An 18,978-nucleotide genomic window follows, 5' to 3' on the forward strand; every position below is an offset into this window, starting at 1 on the left:
CCGCCCCTTCGCCTTCCGGAGGGGGCAGGCGGGCAGGCGGGCGGCGTGGGGAGGCGGGGCTGCTGCGGCCGCCTGTGTGTGCGTGTCTCGGCGGCCTCAGACCTCGCAGACGCTCCGGGAACATGGCGGCGGCAGAGCCAGCTGTCCCGACGCTCTCCAACAGCGGCGGCGTGGGCGCGGGGACGCCGTCGGGCACAGTCCCCGTACTCTTCTGCTTCTCAGTTTTCGCGCGGCCCTCGTCGGTGCCGCACGGCGCGGGCTACGAGCTGCTCATCCAGAAGTTCCTCAGCCTGTACGGCGACCAGATCGACATGCACCGCAAATTCGTGGTGCAACTCTTTGCGGAGGAATGGGGCCAGTACGTTGACCTGCCCAAGGGCTTCGCGGTGAGCGAGCGCTGCAAGGTGCGCCTCGTGCCATTGCAGATTCAGGTGGGTCCCGCGCCAGGGCCGCGCGCCCCGCTGCTCCTCCGGGTCCCGGTGTTGTCCCCGCCTCCGCCGCGCTCCTCAGGTGCCCCGCGGGCGCCAGGCGCCGGCCCTCCTGCGCACCTCTGTTGGGTTAAAAGAGCCGCGCCGCTCTCGGAAGTCGCGGGACTGGCCAGGAGAATGCGGCTCTCCGAAGGTGACGGTCACCAGCTGTCCCCTGCCGGGGCGGGGGCGTGGGCCTCCGGGCTTGCCGCGGCGCCGGCGAGTGCCCCCACGTGTGTGGTCCTCAGCCTCTCCGATCCGCTTTGTGTGTCTGGAGCAGGGTGCAGCAGCCTGTGTAACCAAAGGACCGTGCAATAGTCGTGTTTTTATTTGGGGTTTGATAGGTGATGGCAGAACGAGGGAAAAGAGATTGTAAGGAGTATTAACCTTGGGGTTTGTTTCCCGGAGTTGTGTTAACCACTTGCGGAAACACAAACTTTAGAAGTCGGACCCTTTTCTTCTCTTCCCCAGCATTCAGGTCCTTGGTCTCAACCCTGTCTTAACCTTAAGTGAAAGAATATGCTCAGCTTCCTCCTAGTAAATGTCAACCGAATCTGTTGATTATATGTGTAGCCTACAAGGAAAAAAATCATTGACTACCGAACTTAAGCTAGAGCATGATTTCCTGGTCATGCTGGCCAAGAAAGTGGTTATGCTTGAGGATTATTTAAGTTTTTTAGTTTTATTTTATTTAACAGCTGTGTTCTATTTCTACGCAGGTTGGTCTCTTTTTCTTCTTTTTGCTCTCAGAGTATTCCCTGGAGCATTTATATTTTTGAGAGGAACGAACATAATGTAGGGTACCACACCATCAACATTTTTTTTTCTTTACCTGAGTTACTGATAAACCATTTCTTCGGAAGACCAAACTAAAGTGTGGGTTTCAGGGTTAGGAGGGATTTTAATATCCAAGTGTCGGTTTTCTGAGGATTATTTCCTAGTTTTTTTTTCAGCTATAGTTTTGCAAAATTGGTTGTGTCTTCTATCACCCAGCATGCAAGCTAGAAGCATCCAAAGCAGGTACAAACCTGGATAAAATTCCTATGTTCAGAGGAAAAAGGCAGTGCGATTTGCCTATGCTCCCCTGGGAAGCCTAAGGGAAGGCAGAATGATCTCTGATAGCCCAGAATTTGCCCTGCTGTCCAAATGGAGAATTGCGGTTCTTAGGTGGTTACCAGGCTCCATTTTTTTGTCTTCAAGGATTTTTATGGCTGACACCTGTGCAGCCTTCCTTTGTCAGTCTGTTTAGATTGTGCCAGAATACCCAAAGAGTTCGATGCATCTTTGATAAATCGATTTACAAAGACATGAACCCAAAGAGATGGTGAAGCTGTACTTAAGATGTGGACTTCTTCGGGAAGCATTTCCTGTTATGATTGAAAGGGAGGGTGGGCAGTATGTACCAGTGACAATGCTATGCCATATTAGCCCTCTGTCCACCCACGCCCCACCCCCAGTTCATTTTTTTTTTAATAGAATTTTTATTTTGAACTTTTCATTTCAAGGCCTTGCTCTGATAACTCTTTAATTGAACATTCTGGAAGTAAATAATGTAAACATATGTCTAAAATATCTTGTATGTTCTCCAAAGGCATATATAGTTTAGATCACCTGTTGCTTTTGGAATATTTTGCTTGGTATGAGACAATGTATAGTTAATTTTTGTAGTGATGTTTAAAATAATAATTGTAATAGTAGCATTACTCGGTTCCATCCTTTCAAAACTGTAATTGTTTTCTCAGTAAATATTCCAAGTATTCTTATAACACTTTACATATTTTAAAGTATTTAAGAATATTTTCCTTTTATATTATCTCGTTTTAGTAATCATAATACTTTGACTTTTATCAGCCAAATTCCTCACCTAGCTTAGAAATAATATGGGGTCAGTCCTGATCTGACTCATGAGGAGACTAAGAAAGGAAAGGTATTTCTTATCAAGCTGTTATTGGGAAAACCAGCTGGATAATTTTGGAGACGTTGACATTTTATAGCTAGAAGAGACCATCCGACAAACAAAATGTTTGATAATTCCACAAACATTTGACTGGCACCTTATAAGTGCCTGGCACAATGGATGCTGACATGGACAAGACCCAATTGTTCTTCATTTAATAATCTAATTATAACTCTTTCATTTTGCAGAAGAGAAGAACATAAAGGTAAAGAAGTTAGGAGATTGCCCAAGGTTACATGGTAGTGGTAGAGCTAGCAAAACATTTCTAAGTCCTCAATTATAGCAGACCATAGCATTTATGTTTTCTTTTTGTGCTTAATGAGAATATTTGGCAGTATGAAAAACAAGGCACAAAATTGTGGTTGTAGCATCATTTATCTTGATGATATTCATTGTTCTTTGGAGTAAATGCTTGTCACTTTGGAAGATTTGATGTGGTCCATCAGTGAGGCAAGGACAGTGCAAGTTTGGTCACATATAATCTGCATAGATAGAGTGACTTGTTATTTTTCCAGACAGAGGTCCTGGAGCCTCTGCAGCCAGGCACCCATATTATATGTACTAGACTTTATTCTTAAAATGCATTGGGGCCTGTTTGCTTTCACGCTTGTTCTGATTATTTCTATGACCTTGTGAAACACAGTGGTTGCTTATGCCACGCTGTCTACACCTGAGGTTGGTTAGCAGTTCAATAGGAACTGACTTTTAAGACCCTCATTGGATACTAGGTTGTGGTCACTTTTTAGTGTTTTCTTTTCTCAAATTTTCTATCAAAAGGGACTAAATGTCTGCTGACAGCTCAGGTGGCTGAAGACAGCTCATGTTTCATGCATGGCTTATGTTGCTTTGTCAGAATGCTCGAAGTCTGATGAATTTTGAGATGGGAAGGAATGCAAATGAGAGGATTATATGCTGAGAATTTAGGTCATTTTTATGATTTACAAGTTTTAATTATTAAAAAGTATTTCCTAAGTGTTAACGAAAGAAAACATTTAACGCAGGAAACCAATGTAAATTTAATATCTGGTATATTTTCCAGCCTTTCACCAGGGAAGGCAGAGCCCAAGTAGAAGAGAGAAGAAAATGGACGCTGTGAGAAGGGTGTCAGTCAGGGGATTTTGCTTCTGAACATAGGAGGATAGTCTTTGGTAGCTTCTTGCTGGCAGGAGACTGAGGCTTCCCTCGGAAGGTTATTTTGACCTTATTCTGAGATGGTAAATTGGTGAGGGATTCAACTCCAGCTTTCATTTTCTTGGAGGTTTACTTATGTATTTATTTTAATAGAGACATGGAAGTCTTATAGCTAGAAGAGACCATAGAATTCCTGGTGGGAAGGAAGGAAAGGCAGGATTTGGAAAGAAAAGGGGGAAGGAATCTGTTCTTCCTTTGGCCTGCTAGTTTGTAGTTGGTGATTTTTGATTATAAGACCTTTGCCACAAGAGCATGGTAGGAAGAACAGGTAGATGAGTTAATGCTCAGAAACTCTGCATGGAAAAACAGGCAGGACATATATCTCTAGCTGTTTGTCTTGGGGCAGGGGCAGTGTCAGGGGCACTGAGAGGAGACAGCTCCGCCCTGAGATTGTGGTGGTGTTTCCTCTTCATTGGCTTGATGAGTGTGTATATATTAATTTTAATTTAATATTCCAGATTAATGCCCAAAGCTTTGTATATTCTTCTCCTCTTGTGAAAACATTAGAGGCTACCTGTAAAAAAAAAAAAAAAAAAAGTTTGAGAGTGAGAGCTATGATTTGCATTTGGAAAATTTTTTCCTTCATTTTGTTAATCAAGGGGAATACTAATTACTTCCTTATGTAGACTCAAATATCACTGTGCTCTTGGGTTCTGTCCAGCTTTGCTTTTCCCCCAATCTGAGGTCCAGTCTTAAGAAATCCCTCAGTCCTCAGCTCTGAGGTTGGTGGAGTCAGCTAGCCTCCCTTCAGGAGTGAGAAAACTCATACTTTAAGTGATAAAATAGAGTTGTAATATTATGCCAGTGACATCAGTGTTAGATAGCAATAGGTGAATATGTCGTAAAGATAAGAATGGAATTACTCTTTTGTAGCCCAAATTAAAAAACCCCAATCCCAGTTTCACTAGGAACTAATCATGTAGTGCTTGAGTCTTTTGGTGTCATCTAGAAATCTACTTTATGAATCATTTCTTCATTCTTCAGACTATTTTAACATAGCAAGTTAGTCAATATTAGTATTTCTCTCTATATATTTATATATTTCTTAAGGGATCTTATTAGTAGATGGTATTTTAACCTCTTTAGAGAGTAACTTTTTAAATATGTGTTCAGCTTTAGTGTGTAGCATATAATGTTCCACATAAGAGGAATATCACAACAGCTTAATACATTTATTGATTGATTTCCACATAGCTCGTTTATTCCTTGAAATAACCCTATGAGGATGATACTTTTTTTCTTGTTATTTTACAGATGACGAAACTATAGTTTGGAAATGTTAAATGATTGCCCAAGTTCATACAGTTGGAAATACTGAAATTGACCTTTGGACTCAGATTCTAATGGCCACCAGGCTGCACCCTGTAGGGATCCTTGCGATCTGGGGGATTTATATTGCAGACTCTGTTTTTTGTGATCCGATATTGGAGCACGGCCTTCCTATAGCTGTAGTAATCAGATTTCTTTGGAAACATTTCAAAATGAAGCAGTGCTACACCAGATCGATCCCTTTCCATTCTGTATCCCCAGCAGATTACACATGTTTTGCAACTACTGAAATTTAGAGAACAAATCAGATTTACAATTTCAACCTCTTCATCATCACTAAAGAGACACAGATTACTCACCATGCGTTACTTTTATGGAGTGGAATATAACCAGCGCACAGGGCATCACTAAGCTAGGCCAGCTGGCCTTAATATGCCTGCCCTGAGTAACCAGGGGGATTGAGCAAGGGCAGGGCAGATTTCCTGCAGATCCAGCAGTCATTGTTGGAAGATGGTTCTGAGCACAAGTAGTAGTGAGGAGGGATAAATACTGTCTTGATAATGATGATAATGGAATTTGGGATGAAAACAAGTCTTGAGTGTGAAATCTAAGGTCACATCCCAGCTTTGATAATTCTTAAGAAAGCAGTCAAAAAATTTATACATGGATTTGGTCTTTTAAACTTTTGATTGAGGAAACCATTGGCTGTGATCAACTTTTAGATTTATAAATGTGTATTAGATTTAGATACTATTTATGTGTGCATGCATGTGTAGGAATATGTGTAGAAATATGGATATAGGATGGTATGTACACATGCACACACATATATATATTTATATGTGATTTCTTCATGCCTCTTGAGTATGTTTTGGTCTGTAATTGCTACATTTTTACTTGTGATGATACTTGAACAAGTTCACATTTAATTTGCTGTGGAAGGATTGAATATCTTGCAATTGAAATATGTAACTGCTTGACTACTGGCAATATTTTTTTAGTTATCCACATATTTTGTTTTAAGAGAACTTCATGAATCAAAGTAAGAAGTCTCTAAATTATAGTGATACTAAGACATATGGGGGTCCCCTGCCCAGAGCAAGTACCAAGATAATTTTAACAAGGGCATGTTGGAATTCATGTGAATTTAGGGAGGGGAGTAGTTGAACATGGTTAGAGTTTGTTGGTTTGTTTTTGGTACCCAAAAAGCCTCCTTTCTGATTTGGAGTATGGAGTTATTCATAAGGTAGCCTCTTCTGTTCAATGACAATAACATAGGAAAGTCACTTTTAAAAATTTAAATAAACTTTTAAAATTAGAATAGTTTTTGATTTACTGCAAAATTGCAAAGATAGTACAGAGCGTTCCCTTCTACCCCTAACCTCGTTTCCCATGTTGCTAACATCATACGTTTCTGTGCTACATTTGGCACGTCTGCGGAGTCATTGCTATTACAAATGTACATTATTATTAACTAAACTCTTGATTTCACTGGTTTTTCCATAATTTCCTTTTTCTGTTCCAGGATCCAATCCAGAATTCCTTATCATGCATTTAGTCGTCATGTCTCTGTAGAGTCCTCTGGACTTTCTTTGGTTTTGATGACCTTGGCAGTTTGGGGTGTACTGGTCCAATGTGTTGGTAAAAGATCCCTCAATTTTGGTTTCTCGGAAGTTTTTCCCATGGTTAGACTGGGGATGTGGGATTTGAGAGGAAGACTGTGGAGGTCATTCTCATCACATCCTATTAGGGGTGCATGCTGGCAAGATGTTGTCATTGATGAGCTTAACTGGGATGGCCTGGCTGAGGTGGTGCCGGCCAGGTCTCACGCCGCAGAGCTGTTCCTCCCGCCAGACCTCTTTCCATATTCTTCTGCTTTTAGGAAGCAGGGAAGAGTATGTATCTAAGTTGGAAATTTTTAATTCACTAAATTATAACCAGTCTCTGCATAAAAACATGCCTTGCCACTCTATTCTCTATGGTTTCGTTCTTCATTTATTGAAAGTAAACAGATGATGAGTTCTCATTCTGGAGAGGTTTTGCTACCTAGTGAGGATTTCAGGGCTGCATTTGCTGACTTCCTCAGTCTGTGTCTTAAAACGTGTGGGGTCCCCTGCCTAGAACAGGATACCTAACCGTTGAAGTGCAGGAACCCCAGGAGACATCACATTTTTCTGAATATTCAGGATTTCTGGGTTGGTAAGGATTTATTCCTTTAAATATACCAACTTCAAATATTTTGACCATTTTTTATTGTAGTCCTTCTAAAATGTGATATAATTTAACATTTTCTTAATGACGGTGTTAGAATGGTGATGTTCTCTCAATTTATAGGTTATGTATGGCTTCTTACACCTTCACTGCAGACCTAGACTGTAGAACTATTTGAGTTTTGGTCTACTTTTTATTGTATTTTGAGTATTTCCTCCATCAGCTATCATTTCTTGTGCTGCTGTCAGTTTGCTTGCCTCTAGCAGTTTGCTTTCTGATTTGCTGTTCATAACCTTCTGTGAATTTAGAACCCAGACAATGAAACTTGTTAAGTATATAAACAGAGTTCTATTAATGTTTTTTTTTTTATTAGAGAAGTTGTGGATTTACAGAACAATCATTCGTAAAATATAGGATTCCCGTATACCACCCCACCACCACCACCACCTTTTATTGGTGTGGAACATTTGTTACAATTGATGATAGCACATTTTTATAATTGTATCTTTAATTAAAGTCCATTGTTTAACACTTCAGATTGACAAAAAGAAAATACATAGATTTGAGTCTTTTGCACCAACTTTAATGTTTAGTGAGAATTTAAAATACATAGTCATCAATGGTGATAGGTTCTGAAAATAATACCCCAAAGATACAAAGACATTAAATTATGTATCTCCTTGAAGAAATGACTTTTACTCATGAATTGATCTTCTTAGCAGTCCTTGTATAAGGAGATCATGCTCATTGCTTTTGAAAATGACTAACTGCCATAATACTTACATAAAAAAAAAAATTAAGGAAACAGCCAAAGATAGGAAGTATGATTTAAGATGCTTGAATATTTATTTAATCATACTTTGTTGAACTTAGTGTTGGCTTACAAGTGGTTAATAAGTGTACTTCTGTAGAATCAGTACCAAAGGGAGATTAAAAGTGCCAGGCAGGGTCCTTTGGAACAGGACATAAATAAAACAAAATGCAAGCCTATTAGACCAGTCTTATTATGATGATAATGTTTCTTTCAGTGATTAAATTAAGTCATATGATTGTTTCTTGAGAGTATGCCATGTGCAAAGATGCTCAGCAAGAGAACAGGTTTAGGCAGGGAGCCACCACCAAGTATTCAGGACACGCATTCCTCCAAAAAATTAGTAATTGTATCTGTGGGTGCTTTTAGGGAGAGCAAAACAGCATATTAGAGAAGACAGTTGAGGAGTGGCTAGTAAGAGTAGTGGTTCATTCAGGACCAGAACGTGTCCTTTACAGAGCTTTCTATGATTTGAGAAGGCTGAAAGTAGCACGGACTTTTAAGAATCCAGTGAGGGTACATTCTTGTATTTAACAGTGATTTTTGCTTTTTGATGGATGTGTATTGGGCCCAAATATTTATAGAGTAGACCAACAACCACAGTTAATATAAGTTTGGTAATCCGGTACCCAGTTTTCATCTTAATTCAGTGACTTTCCTGGTTGTGACAAATGTGTTTAAGAATGCATTCAGCAGACTTAAATCTGTTTCTCCCCACAGCACAGGGCAGTTCACTTAATAGTGGTAATGTACTTGGCATCATTTCATTTCATTGTTTTGTTTGTTTGTTTTCGCTCTAAAAAGTTATGCTTGAGGGTAGCATTTTACTTTTCTTTCATTATGAGAGCAGTAATTCCAGATTTAATTCTAGATTAGTTTCTGTTATTTAGTTTTTGTATTCCACAGTCTGCCACAGATTATTTTAAATTTCACTCTTTGTACTTACAAGCCACTGCAGCTTCAAATTCAAGCTTTTTACTATTGTAATTTTTTTTCTGATTATAAAAGTAGTACATGCTTTTTAAATAACTTTTGGAAAATATAAGGTAAAAAGAAAAATTTACCAGCAATCTTAACCACCCTTATATAACCACTTTTAAGATTTTCATCTATTTGCTTCTGTTTTTTTAGTCACGGTTTTACATGATTGAAATACTATTGAACTGTGCTTTGTTTTTTCATTTACATTATATTATGTGCATTTCTCCTTTGATATTATAAATTGTTTGAAAACATATATACATATATTATTTTAATTGACCAAAAATGTTTTGTTACATGAGTATATTAAAATCTGTGAAACCATTTCTGTATTGTTAGCCATTGGTTTATTTCTAATTTTTCACTCTTAAAAGCAATTCAGTTAACATCCTTGTGGATAATTTTTTTCCCTATAATTCAGATAATTTCCTTCAAATAAATGTTACAGAAATTAATTTACTGGGTCAGATAATTGGAACATTTTTCTTTCTTTACTGACCTGCGCTGAAAATAAATGTCATTGTATAACAGATGCTAAATCTTTCTTTTTTTCTTTTTTCCTCAGCTCACTACCCTGGGAAATCTTACCCCTTCAAGCACTGTGTTTTTCTGCTGTGATATGCAGGAAAGGTTCAGGCCAGCCATCAAGTATTTTGGGGATATTATTAGTGTGGGACAAAGATTGGTATGTCTGTATATTTTTTCAGTTTGTTGATACATGATATACATTCATCCATGTACACACATATGTATATGGCTAATTGTTGCCCTGTTTGTTGTTTTTGCAGTTGCAAGGAGCCCGGATTTTAGGAATTCCAGTTATTGTAACAGAACAGTACCCTAAAGGTCTTGGAAGCACTGTTCAAGAAATCGATTTAACTGGTGTAAAACTGGTACTTCCAAAGACCAAGTTTTCAATGGTACTACCAGAAGTAGAAGCAGCCTTAGCAGAGATTCCTGGAGTCAGGAGTGTTGTATTATTTGGAGTCGAAGTAAGTACCTATTATGTGTTGCACATAATATTATATTTCCAGAATGTGATTTTCTGTATAGAATACCATTTAGGTGTTTTTAAGTGTTGACTGTTTGCAGGGCACTGATCTAAACAATGTATATCTATTAACTCATTAAATTCTCATAACAGCCCTGTAAACTAAGTATTACTTACTCTCCCCATTTTATGGATGAGAAAACTAAAGCACAGAGATTCTCTATGACTTGTCCAAGATCATACAGTTAGAAAGAAAGAAAGCTGAATGCGAATCCAGGCGGATTGATTCTCGGTCCTGTATTTTTAACCACTAGTTTTGGAACGTATTTTCACCAAAGGTGTTATTTTTATTTATGTCTTGTGGGATTTTGCTCAGGTTTGTAATTCTGTGTTAGATTTAGTAATCATGCAGTTCATTGCTCTTCAAATTTGAATCATGTACATACCTTTTTAAAGGTAAAAAAATATCCTTATGGTTTCCTAAGGTTGATTTAAATTGATTTCATGCTGATTTTTGAAAATTTATAAACAGTATCTAGGTATTTCTTTATGGCTTTTAAACAACTATTAACTATAAAAACCATGAAATCAAAGTAACAATATTAATTGAATATCTATACTCTCTTAACAGATTTTATAGTAGTAGGTTTTAATAATCAAAAGATACAATATCAGGTTTAGATGTACATTAAATATTTTTGTGTTTTTACTTCAATCATGATAATACAGAGAAAGTTTGTTTATTTAAAAATACCAAATACTGTTGCTAACTTTTATACTTCTTTTGCTTGTTCATGATAATTAGACCTCAAGTTTAATCAAAATGATCTTTGAGCAGTCCTCCAATGCTAATTTCAATGCGGTATCAGTTGATAATTCTCCAAAGCCCTCTTGTCCTGTGACGATAAGATTGGAAGTATGGCATTATTGGTTGCAGTCACTGGTTGTATAATCTGGTTTTTGTTGGAGCATGTTTTACTCTATATTCTCTGCTTGTGAATTGTTACAAGTTAGCACTTACAAAGATGGAATCTGTGTAATACGTTTGCTGGTGATGTAACTGGGTATTTTTTGCCTATGTCACAAGTTATTTTTAGTTTGGCCTACCTCTGCTACCAGGTGCCTTGTAATGACTCAGTTTTCCTATGACTACTTTCTCGATATGAAGTACTGCAAAAATCATTATTTGTGCTAGGCACTTGGCATGAATACAGAAATAAACACGGATGCAGGTGGCACCAAGACTGATGGGTAGCTGTCCATTCTATGAAGATCAACCAGATGATTTAGAGGAAAGTCTTAAAAAAAAAAAAAAAATTCACAGAAATTTGTGAATGTGTTCCAAGTTTCTAATATGAGACATGTTGATGTAGTATGATTCCTGCTTTTGCAAAGGAGTAAACCAAAGCCAGAGATGGTGGTTTGTGTTCAAGATCACCTACTTAATTAGGGACAAAACTAAGTCTAAAACAAGGTCTTTAGACTTGTAGTGCTCTTTCTGCTTTACCATGTCATTGTACATTTGTAAAATACTTTTAGTTCACCATGTTAGTACATACGATGTTTTACTTTCCTACTAGACTCACGTGTGCATCCAGCAAACTGCTCTGGAGCTAGTTGGCCGAGGCATTGAGGTTCATATTGTCGCTGATGCCACTTCATCGAGAAGCATGATGGACAGGATGTTTGCTCTTGAGGTAACTGTCCTGCATTAAAATAAATCGTTTATCAAAAGTTTCAAATAAATTTGAAGATTATTGAATATTTAACAACAACAAATGTTACCTCTTAAATTTGAGTTTGGTCTGACAATATCCCATTCACTGATTTCCAGAGACTTTACTGTGCATTGGCTGACCTTTGAACTTTCACCACCATATCCTATTTTATATCTTTTATACTCCTTAGATATCTAGTAAAGCCAAAAACTCCATTTATGCTTTTTTTAAACTTCTTTATAGTTTTATAGTGAATTAAAACATTCAGAGAGGTCTAGCCTGAACTATTTCAGATTTGCAAATTAAAAACAGCTCAATTGAGTTTGACTCAGTCAAGATCTAGCCAAAAGCTAGGGCATATTGGGCTTAAACATAGTTCAGTCATATATTAGGTTTCCTCAGACTTGAATTTCTGGGGATGGGAGGTATGTCGCTGTCTGTGCACACCACTCACATGTAGTGTTCCGTGGCTCTCTGGCAGTAGCGTGTTAGGATATTCTAGAGAGTCAGGGAGTCAATGGTCTTTGCCACCCACACATAATAGTAATCAGACTTAAGCATTTTCTGTTCCAAGGGTGTTGAAGACGAAACTCCCACATAATCCTTTGACACATTCATTCTATATTGTGGCTCGCTCGCTCTCTTTTTCACATTTAATTCTGATTCTGTAAATTATGTTAGAGTCCTATGTTTAATTGTTGAGTTCCTAATCTAACTTTATTAAGAATGGGAAATAGAGATTTTGTTTTTGAGACCCTTAATGTTCTGTGCACAAATTGACTTCAGAACTGCATTCTCTATGGCATTGATAAATCTTGTCTTTAGCTTAAAATGTTCTGTAGGGGTGGTAAAGTAGAACAAATTAGAAAGGGTAAGGGCTACTCAGGGAGAGAAAGAAGAGTAAGGGACAGTGGCAGAGGACTGATGCAGACACATGTGGGCAGCTGGCAACAGCAATTGTTTTAATGCCCTGGTTGGCCATCCCTTATTATGTTTCTAAAGCAGTGAATTGTTTTATCTCCAGTAGTTAGGTTCTAGGTAAAACGTTGGTTCTTCCAATCTCAGCAAAGATCTTTAAACTACTTTTCAGTCATGTGTTGATCAACTCCTTTTAAACACTTCCAGTGTCAGGTCCTCAACACCTCAGCAAGCAGCTTCGTTCACCTTTGGATAACCTTTATTATGATGCTGAGGTCCAGAACTTGAAGAGTTTCCAAGGAAGTAAAAAACTAAAAACATACAAATAACAAAACAAAGCAAAAATCTTCCTCGCTTGTAAAGAGATTTCAAGGACTTCTCCTACATTTATTTATGTTTCTTACACATATCTTTATTATGGCATTTATCATAGGAAATTCTGATTGTTGACAATTCTGTCTTCCCAGGAGACTTATTAAAAACAAAGTCAGCTATTTACTATCCAAACTTGATTCTTTGAGATGTAGCCTGTCATCTCAGTGATTAGGAATCCAGTGAGGTGATCATATGGGTTTGAATGCAGGTTCTGGCATTTTATAAAATTGTGTCCTTGAACATCTATGTATCAGATTACTCATTGGTTTAATGGAAATAATAATAGCAAATACATTATAGGTTTTGTGAGGGTTAAAGGACATAACTTGATACAGTAAATAAGCAGTAACTTGATACAGTAAATAAGCAGTAAACCCCTAATGTTAGCCTCTACATTTTCTTATTGTTATTATTGCTAGGATGTGTTGTTGTCTGCATGAATTTTAGCAGCAGTGTATAAGTCTGTAACTTCTAAGACCATCAGAGGACTAGGCCTGCAAAGTTCTGAGAAGGAAAGGAAAGGATCTATTTAATATCTGAGTTGAATTTGGAAGGGCCTGGAGAAACTATCATTTCCTAGGGTTAAACTATTGAGGTTGAAAGGGCAAAAAGTGGTGATGGTAGGAAGCTTGATACTCAGTGTTTTGCTCTGATTTTTACTTTGATAGGGAGTTGATATAGTTGGTCCCTAGATAACTGAGAGAAATGTCATTTTCTCTTTTATTGTGTGACTGTGAAAGTTAAATAGCAAAATGGCCATCTCCCCTTCCTCTCTGTTCCCTAGAACACAACTCTACCTAAGAGAATTCCTGAGACTAGCAATTCTGCCTTTAAGATTACTACATTAGTAAGATTTATAGCTACCATTATTGAAATCTGCTGTGCCAGGGTCAATGGTTTGTGCTTTATTCAACAAATGTGTTTTGAGCACCTGTCATGTTCAGGAATAGTTTGTTTCAACTAATAATTGTAGAGTAAATGCAGAATAAAATAGAATAAAACCCTCTCTAGAACTTGATGTCCTTGTACTTCTGGGGAGTTTTTAGTGTTGCTTGGAAGTTTAATGGATTTAGTCTTTTTTTCCCCCTCTCTGAGACTGCCATGACTTTGTGCTCTTGCATTTTTAGGTTTGTGGGTCACAGCAACCTTTCTTTTCTTTCAGCCTAGTTGGACTGGTTTTGCAAGGATAAGAGAAGCACTTTGGAAGCCTATTAAGACATGTACCCTTGTGCATTAAACAGCTAGATTTTTTTTTATTAAGATTTATTCACATACCATACAATCATCCAAAGTATATAATCCATTGATCATGTTATCATCATATAACAGTTAGATTTTTAATTGCTCCTTTTTAAGCCAGGAAAGAAAGTGGGCTTGGGACCAGCATTGTAGGTGTCCTCATAGCTCAGGAGGTCGGCAGGAACCCGCCAGGTATGTCTGGGAAAGTGGCTGCTCTGCCCTTTCTCAGAGACCCTCCAGGCTGGGGCAGGGAACAAGCCTGATCTCACAATTGCTGCATTATGCTGAGCCTCGCCCTCCCCAAACACGGGTTCTTGGCTAGATTATTTTTAAACCCAAATAGTATTGGCCACATTCCAGTCTTGAAGCTAACTAATATTGTGTAGGTTACAATTTGCTAAAATGTATTTCTGTGATGAGGTTGTTCCAAACTGAGTGGCGAGCGCCCCAGTGTTCCCGGGCCACAGCATCGCTGAGGGTGGTTGGGCAGGCTCTGGTCAGGAGAGCACTGGGAAGCACTGGACATTTCTAGAAACTTCTTCCTGATTCACTAGATTTCTTCTTTAGACCTGGGAGCATGTTCTCTCTCCTTCTGCCTCACAGAGGAACTAGAGAGATAACTGAGAATTGACCTTTGTTGGAACTTTAGAGTTTATGAAGCAATTTTGCGGACATCGAAAGTCTGACTCAGATTCATACTGAATCATTGCAAGTTCATTGATTCAATGAGCAGGGAATCGTTTCCAGCCACTTCATCTTCTATGTCTCTTACAGTGGCTGCCTCAGTTTTGCATGTTTTTTTCCCCAGAGCTCCTGATGACAAATATGTGCAGAGAATGAATCGCTAATCTCTACTGCAGAATTCTCTACTCTTTTCCCTCCTTCTCTCTTCTCACCACTTCCTCTCTCTTCTCCCTTCTGAAATCCATCTCTCTTCCATTCTCCTCCTTTCTCTTCCCTCCCCTGCCTCGTCCTCCTTGAGATTTCTGTCTTTAGTTCTTTATTATGATTCCCCTAGAGCAGTTTGACAAGGATATTCTTTGACTTGTCAATGAAACTTTATACAACCTTAAATTTCATACTTGAGTTTAGTGATTCTAAAAAGTTTATGATGTTGGCAGTGGTGGTAGTTCGTTTATTATCTGGGGGCTCATTTTTAAACCTGACGCCCTTTTTATTTTTTAAGTCACCAATCATTTCTAGACAGAAGCTCATACTTATAGGAAGGAGTCATATGTCATCAGATGTTTGGGGGCAGAAAAGAAATTGAGAATTGTTTTAATTCATACAGTAATTTTGATGCAATTAAAAACATCAAATTGGATGATAAAACAGAAATCAATAGACATGTTCTAGACAGTTACAGTTATATCCATGGTACAGCTAATGGAGCCTTAGAAGTACCCCCCTCTTTTAAAAAAAAAATGTCAAGTGCCAAGCATAAAAGCACTCACATCATAATATCATACATTATCTCATTTAAACTGCTAGGGGGGCAGATGTTGAAGAAAACATCTTTTTAGTTGAATAACAGAAATATAAATTTTAAAGTTTAATAAATTTAGAGGTAAGTAAATAGCAGCCCTTAGTTAAATTAAGTCAATGAATGAATGAGAGGTGAAATTCAAATCTGCAAGTAGTATTTAGGAAATAGCAGCAATTAAAATTGTTGAAATATTCAACAATGAGTTTGTAGTTCACCCTATTCCTTTCCCTCTCGTGTCTCACTTTTTCTGGTCTGTAGCTTTGCTTACCCTGCTACCCCTGGCACGTGTAAGTCATGATATTAGCCACCTATTTTCTTTTACTTGTTTTAGTCCATTTTACTAATATTGAGAATTATCATAATGGGTTTGTGATGTGGCTAGGTTTGAGCCATATCGTCATCACTGAATTTGGTGATATTGGTACAGACCATGGTTTTAATAGGGCATACTAATTATTGTGTCCAAGCATGCTTCTGTTGTTTCACAATGGTTGTTCTTTTCTTATGCTCACTTCTTGATTTGCTTTATGTTTGTCTTTTCTTAAAGCGTCTTGCTCGGACTGGGATCATAGTTACCACAAGTGAGGCTGTTCTGCTACAGCTGGTGGCTGATAAAGATCATCCAAAATTCAAGGAAGTTCAGAATCTAATTAAGGCGAGTGCTCCAGAATCTGGTCTGCTTTCCAAAGTGTAGGACGTTCAAAGGACCGGTTTGTTATTGACCATCAGGAAGGACAGGGCAGTAAGCCCAGAAAAGCTCTTGTCTCTACTAGAACTAAAATACTAAGTCAAAAATTGGCTCCTTTGCATCTGTTAGTGAAACTTAGGTGGCTAAACCATTCGGGTACCAGCATTTAGTTACAAATGTCAAAGGCTTCAGGTGCTGCTTAACCTCATTTTTGTTAATGTGCTTCTATTTATTTAAAAAAAATTACAATGGAGGTGTGTGTTTTGTTGCCACTGTATACACGAATGATAACTTTCTGAAGTGCACACTCTTGTAAAGTTTTCTTAATTGTGTGCTTTAAAGAAAAAAAATGTACCCGTAATGGTTTGGCATTTATATTTATCATTAAGATGTACGTTATAATATTGATGTGGATTCAGTGCTTTCACTTTATAGGTTGATTGAAATATAATTGTATGAGAAATTAAAAACAGGTCTCTGATTATACCTCCTTTCATCATAATATTGTTGACTTACGAGTTGCATTGTGCTAACCAAACCAAATTGCATTGAATAATTATATCTCTTTCTTAACTATGCTAATTTTCTTGGTCTAGTTGCAATTACTAATTCTATATTAAAGTTCTCTTCTTTAGCTTAATATTTTACCTAGAAAGACTCATTGGGTCATTGCCTATTTTAATTTTATAAATGAATGGAATATAATTAGTGAAGGGCTGTTTAACGTTTTCGAAGTATGACTTTAGCTGAATATCTTTCAACCCTCTTGAATACATCTTCACATTTCCAGCTAAAAGATAAAGGACTGGATGAAATGTAGTTTTAAAATATCTATATTCTACTTTATATTTTCTCTACCCACCCTCCAAATATTACTGTGAATGCAAAAGCCATCAGTCTTGATTTGGTATTATTAATTTTGTAGCTATTGCTACCCTTCAGTACATTTGTTATTTTCATTAAATACTTATTAGAGGGTTTTTAAACTTTTTTGTTTTTCAAAATATTGTGTAAAACATGGAACATTGCTGTCTTTTATATTAAAGTAATTAAAAAATGTATTATGTGAATGAAATTATTTTATCCGTCACAAGATGACTCTATTAGTGTTATTCCAGGGATTCTAATATTTATTTGAAGGTAATAAAATTTTGAAAATTTATAGTCTTTCAACTCATGGGAGCTTTTAAAGGAAAGTCCTTTGCAGGTTGGGTAAGGGGAATGGATTTATTTGAAGGACCTTTCTTATTACTTAAGAGTAGTAAAAATGTTTCTCTGTTTAATTGGTAACAGATAACCTAGAATTTTTGTGGGTGTGTTTAAATTTTTTTCAGCAAATTTGCTTGTCAGAAAGGAAGAATCAAAGATTTCTACACTTTTAAACATAGTGTTTATACATTTAATCTAGTACTTCTCAGTTTTTAATATGAATACAAATCACCTGGGGCTCTTGTTAAACTGCTGATTCTGATTCAGGTCTGGGATGTGGCCTGAGATTCTGCATTTCCAACAAACTGCCAGTGGACACAAGTGCTGCTCAGAAGAGACCACTGGTTGATTAGCAAGGATTTAACCATCAAAATACTATTTCCTTTAACTGCGCCCAAGCCCTTCACGTCTCAGCGAAATAACACTGCAGTGATGTCTTTTCTCCAAGCTGGAAACAATTCTGTGATCTGGTGTTAGTTTTCTGTTGCTGCCATATCAAGTTGCCACAAACTTCGTGTTTAAAAAACACAAATTTATCTTATGGTTCTGTTGGTCAGAAGTCTGGCGTGGGTCTCAGTGGGCTAAAATCAAGTTGTTGACTTGACTGCATTCCTTTCTGCAGGCTCTAGGGGAGAATCTGTTTCCTTGCTGTTCCAACCCAGCTCTTGGAGGCTTGGGTCGGTGCAGCCCGAGGTCCATATAATACCCCAGGCACAGAGTGAGCCATGGGTTTATTAGAACTTACAAACAGGAGAGGGTTCTTCCCGGTGGCGGCCAGCCAGCAAATGGAATTAGCACTCCACTAGGGTGGGGGTACAAGGGGACAGCTTATAGGGGTTTAAGACAAAGACATTCATTCTGTAGGGTATGAGAATAGAATTTTAGCAGGGTCTTGTGACACAGGGGTCTAGAGAGATCAGGGGAGGCGCGTTTCATTGCTTTGTTTATGACACCATCTATACATACTTTCTTCCCTGACAAGGTCTGATGCCCTTCAACTTCTGTCCCACTCATGCAGACTGCTATGTGCTGTGGGGCCTCATTCCACATTGGTGGTGGTGGGGTGGGGCCTGGGTCCCCACACTTACCTTTCCCGGATTCTAGAGTCCACCCACATTTCTTGGTTAGTGACCATTCCTCCATTTCAAAACCAGCAAAGACAGGTCCAGTCTTTCCCATGTCACATCTCTCTGACCCATGCTTCTGCCTCCCTCTTCCTCCTTTAAGAGCTCATGTGTTTACATTGGGCCCACCCACATAATCCAGGCTAACCTCTATTTTAAGGTCAATGATTAGCAACCTTAATTCCCTTATACTGTGTAACAGCACATTCATTGGTGGTGCTGGGGATCAGGATGTTGACATCTTTGGGGGGCTATATTCTGCAGACCACAGAGCCCACAAGATGGTTTAGTATTTTCATTTTGTCATTTCCATTTTTCCCATTATATTGTAATCTTCTTGAAA

General features: G+C 38.1%; 1 protein-coding gene across 1 annotated transcript; it reads left to right on the forward strand.

Annotated features, from left to right (window-relative positions):
- Positions 1-48: 48 nt before the first annotated feature.
- Positions 49-17,361, forward strand: ISOC1 (isochorismatase domain containing 1). Its single transcript, XM_037801401.1, has 5 exons — positions 49-431; positions 9,453-9,572; positions 9,676-9,879; positions 11,459-11,575; positions 16,162-17,361. Exons 1-5 carry the CDS (start codon positions 123-125, stop codon positions 16,306-16,308), a joined length of 897 nt encoding a protein of 298 aa, XP_037657329.1. The 5' UTR covers positions 49-122; the 3' UTR covers positions 16,309-17,361.
- Positions 17,362-18,978: the final 1,617 nt, after the last annotated feature.

Source organism: Choloepus didactylus, chromosome 13, assembly GCF_015220235.1.
Source record: "Choloepus didactylus isolate mChoDid1 chromosome 13, mChoDid1.pri, whole genome shotgun sequence".
Taxonomy (NCBI): Eukaryota; Metazoa; Chordata; class Mammalia; order Pilosa; family Megalonychidae; genus Choloepus; species Choloepus didactylus.